Source organism: Dendrobium catenatum, unplaced genomic scaffold, assembly GCF_001605985.2.
Source record: "Dendrobium catenatum unplaced genomic scaffold, ASM160598v2 fragScaff_scaffold_621, whole genome shotgun sequence".
NCBI lineage: Eukaryota > Viridiplantae > Streptophyta > Magnoliopsida > Asparagales > Orchidaceae > Dendrobium > Dendrobium catenatum.
In genome coordinates, this window is record NW_021319083.1 from 12,468,792 (window position 1) to 12,482,000 (window position 13,209).

The window sequence follows — 13,209 nt, forward strand, 5'->3', positions numbered from 1 at the left end:
GGTGTTTTAACAGGTAATGGCTGAGTCTTTAAGAGGGTATTTCCTCTCAAGAGCAGATCCCTCAAAGACTCGCCCAGAAGCAACGAAGGAACTCACACAAGGAGAACTACAGGAATTACCCTCCCACATCTGCCAAGGTGATCGCCCTACGCTGCGCGACCAGAAAGTTTCTCTCCAAGCAAACATATTGCCACTCATCTCAATAAGATCCTACTCATCCGAACTCACCAAATTTAGCTACACGAAAGCACCTATCACAGAGATTTCACACTCCATTTAACTACCATTATTAAGCTTAGAAAACACCTCAACTTGCCATTCACAACAAGGCGACTTCGAGCTCCCTACAAAAATTGCCGACCTGGTAAGACAATTTGTCAGCTACGGGTCCATCTCCTCCTAAACTCTCCCACAAAATCACCCTACCCCTACTCGCCTCTCTTGAGCTCCCCCAACGACAAATAGCTTGTCAGACTGTTGACTTTACCCTCTTAGAGCCAATCAGGAGGTAATACGTATCCTAGATTAACGTGTATCATTGTACTAGAATTCTATGTAGCCTTTATTTTTACTTTCTTCTGTATGGTCTTTCTTGTAGCTCTCAAACCCTATAAATAAAAGGATGATGAGGAGCAGTTGGAGACCCTTAAGCATTTTTTCTTTTACTTTTTTTGTTCTTTTGGGCATCTTGAGTCCCACTTCTTATATTTTCTAACTGAGATAGTAAAAATTATGTCAGATTACTCTCCTCTCTCCGCTCTTTACTCTCCAATCTCACTAACAGATTGTCAGCTCACCAGATAGATTTGTTGGTCAAGTTGGGTATCATCCACCATGTAAATATGGATTCAACATATAGAATTTTGCAATGCAAAAACTTGAAGTATGTGTATCAACAAAAAATGATAAATTAAAATAAAAATTTATATTTATAACTATTTTGTAAGTGTTTTAAATAACCATAAATTTTAATAATGTTCAAAACTACAAAACTACAAAACTTAGTCATCAAAAGATTAAAAATTATTTAACTCCATGTTCCTTTCCCATAACTAATAGCTATTTTCAAAATTTACATAAAACTAATATGAGCTCGTTCTAGATTCTAGCAAAAATAATGAAATTAAAAAGTAATTGAATTTCAAAAACTTAAAAATTATTTACTAAAGCTCTGTCTCGTAACCATCCAAACATCAATCCAATGCTGACGAGTACAAAGGAAGAAAAGGTTACCAGCCATACCTTTGAGTCTCCCTTCAATTCATTGATTGAGCTCCTACTCGAGGATGACAACTGTAGCCGATGAGATATATTGCAAGCGACATGAAGATATATACCATGCAAGAAGCCATTCAACTCGACCAGATTAAGGGAATCATGCTATCGTTTCATTCGTGATGGAGGAGTCTATTGACCCTTTGCACAACGAGATATGGAGTAATAATATTGAATATATGGGTATTTTCTACATAATATTTTCTTAAAACAATGGAAAGCAGCCAATAAAAGAAGAGGATTCTGATTACTACTCCATTTTGGACGAAAAAAATATTTTGGATTCCACTAAAATGCACTATCAAAAACAATTATATGGTTCGGTTTTGTAAACCAAAACAGCTAAAACATCACCTCAAACAAGCCTTTAGTCTCTGTTTGGTTTTGTCCATAAGCAGGTCTACAATTTTGGACTTCAATTAGATGGGCATTAAGCATATCACTAGGCTACTTCTTTGGGCTTTTAACTTTGCTATGAGCTTAGTAGAGTATTATTGTTTTGGGACGTTAATTGTTATGTTAGTATTATGTTCATAGTGCCGATGATCTATGACAAAGGTATCTGCATTCTGCAACTAACCCTATCCACTTTCAAATCCTTTACCAACTCTATGATATTGTGAAATTTTCTGTAATTATAAAAAGGATCTTTGAGGCATGCAATGGGGATTGAATGATTGATGAAATTTCTTCCTCTATCTCTAACTTATGTTCTAGTTGCTAATTGGATGTGGATCTTCCCAATATGTCACAAGTAACAAGTAAAATTTTCAAAGAAAGTTATCTTTATCTCTCGGTGTGATGCATGGAATATTATTTAGTGATTACTTTTCCTTCCCATCTTTCTATTCTCTAAAACTACTGATTGATTTACTTGAGTGATTAAACATATTCAAATCTAATCCAATCTTATTCCTTTTCAATTGTGGTGTGTGTTTCCGATCAACGTGAGGTTTTATTGGTCTTAAATTTATACACAAAATTTATATTTTGCGATCATTAAATTATTGTTGGTTGAGTTTGCAAACTATAAAATTGATCTTGTATGTATAATTTCATGCATCTCATCTTAGATTTATATTAAGAAATCCTACCTTCATAACTTTTGATCGTAAGTATCCTAAGATCAGTATTCAAAAGCCCAAAAGATTCAATCCTTAGTTGGGTATTCTGTCATTGTCATTTCATGTGTTCGCTAGCAGTGCATTGCTTAGTTGGATATTCTGTCATTGTTTTTTCATTCAATATCATAACATAAATTGCAATGAAACAAACAAGCAGACAGAAAGATGTAAGAAGAAATTGGTAATTGTTTCTGGCCAAAAAATCAACATCATAGCTAATCTTCAAATACTTCAGACTACCAAGGAGATAAAAGAGAGCATTTTTCTAAAAAAAAATTATTGCATTTCTGCCCGAATGAATTGTTGAAAGTACAATTATAAACATGTATATCTTTTAAATAAGTAGTTTGTCAAAATATAAACACATCAACGCAGAGACAGAGAGAGAGTACGCCATGGATGAAAGTCAGGTGAGTCAATTAAAAGTACCATCCAAAATGGGAACTGAAAGATTGAAAGTAAGCTAGCAACATAATTGAATGTTGAATCCTTAGAAGCTCCAAAGTTCAACACGGAGAAGTACTCAAGTTTAATGAAAGCTTGAAAGTATAGCACCAAGATGGTATCATTACACAAATGATTTACAGAGCTGAGGCTACATCAGTATAAATCATTAGAGCATATGCTCATTGATATCAGCAATTTCACATCTCTTGCCTAAAATTCATCTCCAAAATAAATAGGCCATAAAAACATCCTAAAACATAATTCTACACCATAAGAACAGAATAAATGGCTAGTGCGCCTGAGCTGAGAGCTTTCATAAACTAAAAAGTCATGCATTAGTGTAGAAAGTTAGGTGCATGTCAATACTTTAATGCAAAGGTTTGTTTGGCTTATTTCTGTGTTCAAATCTACAAAAAACCGTTCTATAAACAACTCTAGACCTTAAAAAGAGAATGTTGATTCAAAAACTTGACAAGAAAGCTTTTGCAAACTAAAAAGCATCATACACTACCAATCAAAACTAAGCACGTGTCAGTACTTAAATGCAAACCAACTCTTCAAAAGAGAAGCGGAGATAAAATAGGGTTGGTTGGCCTCTTTGTGTTCAAATTTACTGAAACATGTGATGACAACTTACAAGTGTGCAATTCAGAAAAAAAGCTCAGGGAAAAAAAAAGGGAGTAGTTTCATACATGTTATTCCACTTAATGAATAGTTTCCAAAACTCCGCATTTGTTAACAAACTCACAGCAAGCGGATAGAAGCACAGTAGTTCTTCATTTGTAAGACAAATACTACAAGATTAAGTTAGAAGGAACTCTTTTTATCATAGTCACAAAAATATCTCCAGCATACTGAAGGCCTGTTGATGGACTCACGTCTGGTAAGAAAATCTTCAGAGTCAACAAAGGAGCACCTTCATAATGATCAAAGTGCAAGCATATGCAGCCAGTACTAATATGTTTATCACAAAAAAAAATTCATTCTTTATGAATCTGTCCCGTTGAATATCACTACTCTACAGCCACTGGCTTCTGCTGCCTTCCAAAAGAAAGCCAGTCAAGTATGAGAATGCAGCTCAGCTCACAAGCATTTCATAAGTTGAACAAACAATAAGAAAGCCAATCACAAATCAAGACATCTCCGTATCTTCTCAATTACATTACTCCGTGTTTAAGACTCAAACCAAAGTTCGTGTTAGAATGATGCTTTATATTTGTGCATAAAGTAACTCATTCCATGTATCAGGCACACCAGGTAAGCACCAATGCAAGCAATCATGTACGCCAGTAGAAGCTTTCATACTATACTTGGATATGTGACATTCATCCCTCAATTGTGAAAAAGCAGTAATATCCAAAAGCTTAACCTTTGTTCCCATCACTGCACGCTCAGCGACAGCATCACTAGAGTGATCTTGAGTAACCTCACTTCCACCAGCTAATGGAGTAGTATGCTCACAGCTGCCACCAGTATTCCAGTCTCCATTGAAAAAGTGCCTCGGAGATATAGACCTATAGAATCCTTTCAGTCCTGGATGAAGTGGAAGCTGCGAATCCAACCATTTTACAATACTGTAAACAGTAAAATTTCTGGCATTTGCTATCTGTGCGAGTTTCCTATCCGCAATTGGCTTCCCATCAACATACATTTCCCACCGGTTAGCTATGAGTTTTCCCCTGTTCCAATGGTGCCCAGTATTAAGCACCAAAACATTAAACCGAGGAAGAAAATGCTTTAGGAAAAATGCAGGGCGATCAAGATGCATGGCATAATGAGTAGCTGGATCTGATTGGTTCAGAGGCTCCAACTCGCAGAGACTTGCTGACCAGTAGTAAAGAATTGTTGTGTTAGTTCTCGGAAAGCGATAGGCCCAACCATCAGGTCTTACAGCACCGCGAGCTTTAACAAGGCCATAAAGCTTTCCAACATTTTCCACATCAGAAGTTTCTCTACCACCAGTGATCATGCACATCATGGATTGGAATTGTTGTCTTCCTAAGGAATCCCCTACAAAAGCAAGAGTTTTGTGCTGCATCCTGGAGTTCAACAACATTGGTATGATAAACACAACTGTTGTTTCAGCCATAGGAAGAAAAACTCACAACTGGAAAATAGATCACTAATCTAATCTAAATGAATGGTACATCCAAATGAAATCAGCGTTTCTAGAGCTAAAACATACCGGTTCAAGAATGCAGATCCCTCAAATTCTGGCATTTCACAATTTTGTGGTTGCCATCGGTAAGTTTCAAATGAAAAGTCTGTCCGTTTGGTCAATCTACAAGCCCACATTTCAGAGAGCCATTTCTTGCAGCCAGAACCTGAATACAATGGTCGTCGCTTATCCGCAACCCATTTTCCCTTGGCATAATTGCAGTCTACAGAATCACCAATAAAAAAATATTCAGGGTATTAGTTCCACAGAAAAATTCACGAAGAACTCTTCCTATGACTTCATTCAAAAAATATCAATGGTTCAAAATGAAGAAACTAAAGCAGATTTGACAAAGTTTAAATGGATGGTTAATAATGGAAAGTATTAAAAATAGAATGTTTTCAGTTCATGAATTTAAAAATGAAAACAAATAAAGCATGTTATAGAGAATAACCTTTCTTCTTGTCAGACGCTGTATTTGAACCTTTGTCATCAAGAGCTACACCTGAAGGAGGAGGAAAACCAAGCTCTGCCAGTGGATTGACTGCATCATGAGCCATCTTAGCATTTGCATTCTCGCTAGCATGCTGTATCACATCAGTAACAGGTTCAGCAAGTGTCTGTGCTTTTGGGAAATCATCCTCTGCTGGATGCTGCTTCTCTTCAAAATCAAAATGACTCACAGGAATTTCTGAAGGAATCACTGCATAGGTAGATAAATAATATGAGTCAGAAAAAAGGGGAATTTACATGTGTGCCACGGAAATCTTCCTTATTTACATGATTAACACCTAAGCATTCAAAATAAACTAGCAAACTCATGGATTTGGATTTGAAAACCAAATCATTGAGAATGAAAGTTTGTAGTTCTATAACTTCTATTATACTCTTCAAGATTTGAATGATATTATCATAAATAGCAACACATGAGAGTTATTTTTCATAAATACGTAAGTATTAGGTGATGCACACTAGAGAAACAACAAAGTAAATAAACGAGTAAATATAAAAGCAACAAGCAGAAAACACAAACCTAAATAACAAAAAACAATAAAGAGTCATAATACACAAAAAATATATGAAAATAGTGAGATTGCATACAAAGCTCAAATAAATGGAATATATATGTGATTTCCGAGAAACTAACCTGGAAAGGAAATGCCCAAGCGGACATCAAAGTGATCCGAAGGCGGTAGAACAGAAGCTAAAAGAGGGGTTTTTTCCCATGCCCATATAAGAAGAGTTGTACAAATTAATGCTATGAGAGATATTGAAAGTTTTACACTTCTCAGCTTATTTAAACTTGGCCCTTTCATCTTTTAAAGAATGGAAGGCCTTTACTGTCTTCATCACCTCTATGTTACCACCATATGATATTAATTAGCTCTGCAAAAGCAATAGAGTTTTATAAAAGCCAAGAAAGATACATAAATTCTTGCGCTATAAGTTTTGAAGAAATAGCCTTAGTGCCAATTAAACACTAACAACCAACATCAATAGCAAAATCATCAACAACAACAACATCAAGCCTTTATCCCAATACATGTGGTCGGCTACATGAATCATTTTCTCCATTGTGTCATGTTAAGAGTAAAATTCTCATTTAAATAAAATAAAGAAAAGTCATTTCTACTATTTTCTAACCAAGTCTTATCAGGTCTACCTCTAACTTTCTTAACATAAATCAAATCTAATACAATTACTCTCCTAACCGGGTCATCAGAAGGCCGCCGTTTTAAGTGACAAAACCATCAAAGGCGACTCTCTCTAATCTTATCTTCACTAGAGCAACTCCAACATGTTCACATATATGCTCGTTTCGTATCATGTCTCTAAGAGTAAACCCACTCATACACCTAAGCATTCTCATCTCTGCAACACTTAACTTAATATTATGCTTCTCTTTCAATGGCCAACAATCTCCGTCATAAATCATTGCAGGTCTCAACACCAACTTATAGAATTTTCCTTTAAGTTTGAGAGGCACTTTTCTATCACACAATAAGCCAGATGCATTCCTCCACTTCAACCATCCAAATTGAATTCTACTAATAATATCCTCATCTATTTCACCATCAATCTGAACAATTGTCCCAAGATATTAATAGCCAAATCATCAAAACTAAAATTTGACACAAACTACTCTTTACATATATTGAACCAAGAACTAACTACAAAATATCCGAGTTGCAATAGTCTTAAGCTTAGATTAACAATTCTTTGCAAATAAAATTTTTAAAAAAGTTGCCCCTTTCCCATTCTTGTGCATCATAGTAGCTGCAACAACCCTAAAACCATCTGAACAATCAGTAGATATTTGAGCTGCTTGATCAAAATTTGGCAATGAATTAAATAAATTTCAAGAATTAAAGAGGTTGATTGAAAGAGATTTCCTTCATGCCCAGAAAGAGAAAACAAGATCAATATATTAGAAGCATGAAACCAACAAAAATCTCTCCTCCGAATCCTAAAACAATAGAACTCAATAATCAAGCTCTGAAATGGTATTTAAATGAAAAACACAGCCGACTTATCCAAAATAAAAACTTCAACAGGTTGAAACAACAACGCAAAGTATCTGATCGTCAATACAGAAAATGACCACATGAACACATTAACTGACAACATCAATCAAAATTGACATGTCTACAAATGGACCGGACTGGCTATAACCAATCTTCTAAAAACTAAACAAGGGAAAGAGGACCCTCTCTAATGTTCAGCAAATTCGAGCTTATAAAAAATAAAAAAGTATAAACAGCATTCAAGGAACGGGCCATCTCTTCCAAACCCTCCTACCTTAATAAACACAATTGAAACCCCGTTTACACTATTTATATAAAAAAACAGTACAATAGTATAGTCAATATTAATCCAAAATAAGCTCTTAGAATCCAAAAGAGAAAATACAAATCAAACAAAAGCACATAAATGAACTGAGCAAGCGTCCCCCTTCATAGCCATAGCGATAAAGGAAAAGAACAATAGAAGCATCTTCGCTACCTTCACCAGCAGATCGGAAAACCAGCAAACTTTCCCCGTCAACTTAAATGCGATTTAAAAAGAAACAAATAATGCAATGAGTTGGAAGCTTGTAGGAAAATCAAATACCTGCACCCCATTAGTCAATCATTTCTAAGCAAACCAAACCAACAATACAAAACAAAAGCAGGAGAACAAGGGCGCGACCATACCATCCCACCTAATTCAAATCAACCCTAACATAAAGAAATAGAACAAACCTAACTCTATACCGAGACTGAAAAGAAACGAGAAAACTGAATCAGATCCGCAAACAAGAATGGTTACGGTATCGCCACTACGACCCAAATTCACTCACCGGCCGACTCTCCTAGAACGAGCCAACTCCGGCCGTAGATCGAAGCAGGAATCCTTCCGAGCCGCGTTGCGGTGGCCAGGAACACCGAAGCAGAGAGAATGAAGCCGCGAAGAAGAAGCCGAAGGAGAATAAGACGGAGAATCTGATCGGAGCCCACGCAGTAATAAATGATTACTTGGAAGACGCGGAGAGGTCCAGTAAACTGTTTGGTGTATGGGAAGAATAGCGAGATCACGTATGAGCATAGGATGAAATGTTTTGAGCAAGGGCTGACCAAATCTTTAATTCCGCCTTGCGATCCACGTTGTCAGGTGCGACTCGGTGTCGGACCGGGTGTTCGGTTCGGCTGACCCGGTCACAAGTTGAACCGATTACTCAAACGTCGAATCAAACCGGGCCTAAATATAATATGACTCCAAAAATATGACAGACATTGGTGATTTTATAATATTTAAAGAATCTAAATTTTCCAAATTCCAACACATAATTTTTTTTTTCATTTTAGATTTATTTGTGCAATATATAAATATATTAACGAGATTTGATCTGAAAGGTCGGAAGTCATTAGGTTTTAGGGCTGAAAGAATGAAGACCAAATGGCATAAGTAGGTGTGTTAATTTATGTTAATGGGTCGGGTTCGGACGTGACCCAACTTAAATATGTTTAACTTGAAACCAATTTGTTTATTATATGGTAAAATGTTTAACCCAAATCCAATTAGTTTGGATAGTTTAATTTTTTGAATCAATGTGATTTAGTTTAGTTAAATATGACCTATTTAACCTAATAGCATACATGTTTGTTTAAATAATGTGTTTCTAGCTTTTCAAAATGAGAATTTGAGTGGTTGTTGGGTTAATTTAGAGTTGATTTCGAGTTCTTTAAGTCAACTTGAATCAGACCCGAATAATGCTTAGGTCTATAAATATGATCTATATAGTAATTGGGTCAATTAGAACTAAGTTTTGTTTAGTCGCACTTGTGTCAGGTTATCATATTAGGTTATTTATTAGTACCCCTAGGCACAATGGTGGTTCGTTGTTAACTTCGCCCAAATTGCATTTGTGGTGGTGGGTTTGAGGGATTATTGGGTTTGACTTGACAATCTGAGTAGCATTAACAACTCAACCCAATGGGCAAACACGATTAGGGTTAACCTTGCGAAGTTCAAAGATGTCGATAAGGATGTAATGAGAACATGAGCTGACAATGAGAGTCATGATCAAAGAGATGTGGCTCTAATGAATACTCAAGCAACATGGTAGTTAAGAAGTTAACATGAAGATAAAGGCGAAAAGGTCAACCTATAGTTTGGTAGTGTATATTCTCTTGTGAAAGATGACAAATTATTTAAATGTGAGATGACTAGATAACATCTCACAAAAATCAGTAATGCACAAATTCTTTCATGTTCGTAGGAGGTACAACAATGAAGCAATCAAGACGAGATGATGATGATGATTTGATTATGTCAAGAATGTTTAGTACTTGTCGAATAAAGTCTCTTAACCTTGTAATTAGACATTAAGTCTTGCCACTAAATAGAGCTTAGAGACACTTCTAAAGTTAACATAGAGTATGTCTAATGGGTTGGCCTACCATCTTAAATACCTCATGATGATGAGTGAGCTATGGTTATTGGGTGGAGAACAAAAAAAATATCAAATGGACAATTGGAAAAATGCACACCTAAGAAGAAATTGGGGAGAAGCGAAAAAGTGCCTTCTATGGGTTATGAATATGAAACCCATATGACCTTGCTCTATAGTAAGGTTAGTCGTGAAAAATATGGATAAGCTAGCTAGATAGTGATCCCATTCAAACTCATGCAAGAATCAATGATAACAACTTCGTCTGCAGATAATCGAAATGCATAAGTGTGAGGGTTTATAGATGTAGAAGAAAGTGATGATTGGTGGAGTGAAGTGTCAGCTAGTAGAGGGAAAATAGATAGCCTAATAAGATAAAATGAGACCAATGATAATTGGACAATAAGGTCTGCCACCAAATAGAGCTTTGAGGCACTTCTAAAGTTAACCTAATATTTATTTAATTGGGTTATATACCCTTCCTCACTTCCTTAAGAGAACTAGCGAGGAAGGGTGATTGGGTGTATGACCTAAGAATATCAACTAGAAATTTATGAAAATGCATACCTCATAGGACATTGGAGAGGAGAGAAAAATTATCTCCTACAACTTGTAACAGTGAAGCTCCATATGATCATGCTCAATAATGAGGTTGGTTTGTGAGATCTTGGATAGGCTAACTAAATAACATTCAAACTCATATGAGAACCAATAACAACAACTTGGGGTGCAAATGATCAGATATGCATAAGCACGAGGGTCCTTAGATTTATAATAAAGTCGCGATTAGTCTAGCAAAGTTGCTGCCAACATTGTGAAACTAAACAACATGATATGAACAAAATAGACTGGCTACACTTTGCTTAACGTTAATACTTCAATGGGATCTTGCTAAAGGAAGGGATTAACGAAATCAATGTCATGTGAAAGTCATGGAAGAAGAAGAGATGAGGACTTATCTATAAAGAACATCATGAGATTGGTAGCTTGTGCATCGCAATAAGATTTTTCTAGGAAGTTCATCGAGGGGTTCGATGGTGTATGCATCAATGACAAGGTAATAACTTTGTAAGGAAAGTGGCGTTTTTTAGGTGTTTATGGTGTTATTTAAATAATTTAATGTTATGTGATTTAATATATAATTTTAAGTGGTAGACGTGTAAATTGACTAGTTTTGAGTTTTTTGTATATGTGTATATATTGGGGATCAATTTAAATTAGTATTGATACATCCTCAATAAATTATCTTGATCGAGCACGAATCTCTATGCAAAATGAAGTTGAAAACTTCCAAAATTAAAATTGGAACCATCCAAACTCTGATTTCAGCAAACTTATAGTCAAACTGAATGTCTCGGAAATATGAACCCAACAAGACCAAATTTGACTCAATCCAAGACTAAATGAGTCCAAATCAAGGACCCGAAGCATCGTTAGAAGTTTAAAACCACAATTTGGATTACCAAATAGTTTCCAAACATTACGTGCTTATAGTTGAATCGAGTGGCTTGACGAGACAAATCCAACAAGCCCAAGATCGCTGAATTACAACATCATTAAGACCTTCAAATGTTTAATAAATGGTCCATTATCAAGGGATTCAATATCAGCCGTCCTTTACAACATCATTAAGACCTTTAAATGTTTAATAAATGGTCCATAATCATGGGATTCAATATCAGCCGTCCATCCAACCACTCCCCATTTACCCTTGATCTATCACCTATTTATAGGTCATGCCACCCCAAAAAATCTATAAATAGACACATCCTTTCTCTTTAAAAGGAGGGGCTCCGAGCAAGAGAGCAAGAGAGCAAGAGAGAGATCGGAGATCGCTCCTTCCTCCTCACTTCTCCTCGACCACCGCCTGAGTTCTGCCGGACCACCGCCTGATGTCGTTGCTCCACCAAACTACCACTTGAGGCCCTCACCTCCACCAGACCACCACTTGAGGGCCTGAGCTCCGCTGAACCACCATCTGACACCTGTGTTCTGTCAGACCACCGCTTGACGTCGTTGCTCTGCCGGACCACCACTTGAGGTACTCACCTTCGTCGAACCACCACTTGAGGGCCTGAGCTCTGTCGAACCACCGCCTGACGTCGGAGTTCTGTCGGACCATCACTTGAGGGAATGAGCTCCGTCGGACCACCACCTGACATCATTGCTCTGCCAGACCACCACTTGAGTCCCGAACTTCTGCCAGACCACCATCTGAGGCTCGACCTTCTATCGAACCATTACCTCAGGCCCAGACTTCCGCCGAACCACCATTTAAGGCCCAGACTTTTGTCGGACCCCCACTTGACACCCGAACTTCTGTCATACCACCACCTGAGGCTCGAACTTTTGTCGGACCATCACTTGAGGCCCGAACTTCTGTCGGACCACCACCTGATGCATAGAGTTCTACCAGAGTACTGACCTACTACAACGGTCTTTCTAACCCCAATCTCTAGCCATCTACGATATTTTGGACCCTTGTCTCCTACTGACTATGGTACTTTCGGCCTTCGTCTCCTACTACGGTCATCCCGACCTACATCGCCAGATAACGGTCTCTTTGACCTCGATCTCCTGCATACTACGGTCCTTCCGACCTACATCACCGCAGAATGGTATTTCTGACCCCGGTCTCCTGCCTACTACGATATTTTCAACATTTATCCTATAAACTATGGTCATGCCGACCAAACAAACATGTCTATGTTGATTATTGTAACTCACACCATGTAATGCATTATATATGATGTACATTTGTGATATCAAGCCAAGGCCTTCTCCCTAAGAAGGGCCTCATTTGTAACCGACTGCAAATACTAGTGGATTCATTCAAACTGGGCCAGGTCCCTTGATTTTTCCCCCTTTTCAGGATTTCCAGATAAAAACTTTAGTATCTCTTATGAACGCTACACCCTCTCTCTTATCTGATTGTGTGCTAGATCTTTGTGCAATGTTAAGACGTTAAACTTCATATTTCTCTATTGCCACGAATATTACAGGACGCAAATATAATTTGACCAACATTGAACCTAGTTAACTTAAAGCTGGTATAAAAGAGAGGTCATCAAATGGACTCAACAATAAATGTGGTGTTATTTTAAGGAACACTGCACGTGTTCGCATTAACTGGCCTAATAGCATAAAAGGAAGCTAGGTCAAACTAACATGATGCTAATCATAGAGGGTGTCAGCTGTGGGAGAAGTGGTGACATCAAGCTTAAGTGCCTAACATGTGCGATAGACAAGTGAAAATTGGATTTGATAAGCCTATT

General features: G+C 37.1%; 1 protein-coding gene across 3 annotated transcripts; it reads right to left on the minus strand.

Moving 5' to 3' along the window:
• Positions 1 to 3,514: 3,514 nt before the first annotated feature.
• Positions 3,515 to 8,442, minus strand: LOC110112475 (protein trichome birefringence-like 14). Of its 3 annotated transcripts, none has more exons than XM_020844714.2 (5): positions 8,345 to 8,442; positions 6,152 to 6,390; positions 5,459 to 5,707; positions 5,032 to 5,227; positions 3,515 to 4,885 (listed from the first exon to the last, which is right to left on the minus strand). In XM_020844714.2, the coding sequence occupies exons 2-5, from the start codon at positions 6,318 to 6,320 to the stop codon at positions 4,057 to 4,059; spliced, it is 1,443 nt and encodes a 480-aa protein (XP_020700373.1). In that variant the 5' UTR covers positions 6,321 to 6,390; positions 8,345 to 8,442; the 3' UTR covers positions 3,515 to 4,056. The 3 variants fall into 3 exon arrangements, with proteins under 3 accessions (XP_020700373.1, XP_020700374.1, XP_028550990.1); XM_020844715.2 differs by having other exon boundaries at positions 8,247 to 8,379; XM_028695157.1 differs by lacking the exon at positions 8,345 to 8,442 and adding an exon at positions 8,008 to 8,070.
• Positions 8,443 to 13,209: the final 4,767 nt, after the last annotated feature.

Bases quoted from the DNA above. Each gene is read 5' to 3' on its own strand.
- LOC110112475 (XM_020844714.2), bottom strand. From the start codon at position 6,320: ATGAAAGGGCCAAGTTTAAATAAGCTGAGAAGTGTAAAACTTTCAATA. The intron at 5,708-6,151 runs GTTAGTTTCTCG...CTACCTATGCAG, and splicing joins CTTGGGCATTTCCTTTCCAG to TGATTCCTTCAGAAATTCCT. The intron at 5,228-5,458 runs GTTATTCTCTAT...GTGATTCTGTAG, and splicing joins AGCGTCTGACAAGAAGAAAG to ACTGCAATTATGCCAAGGGA.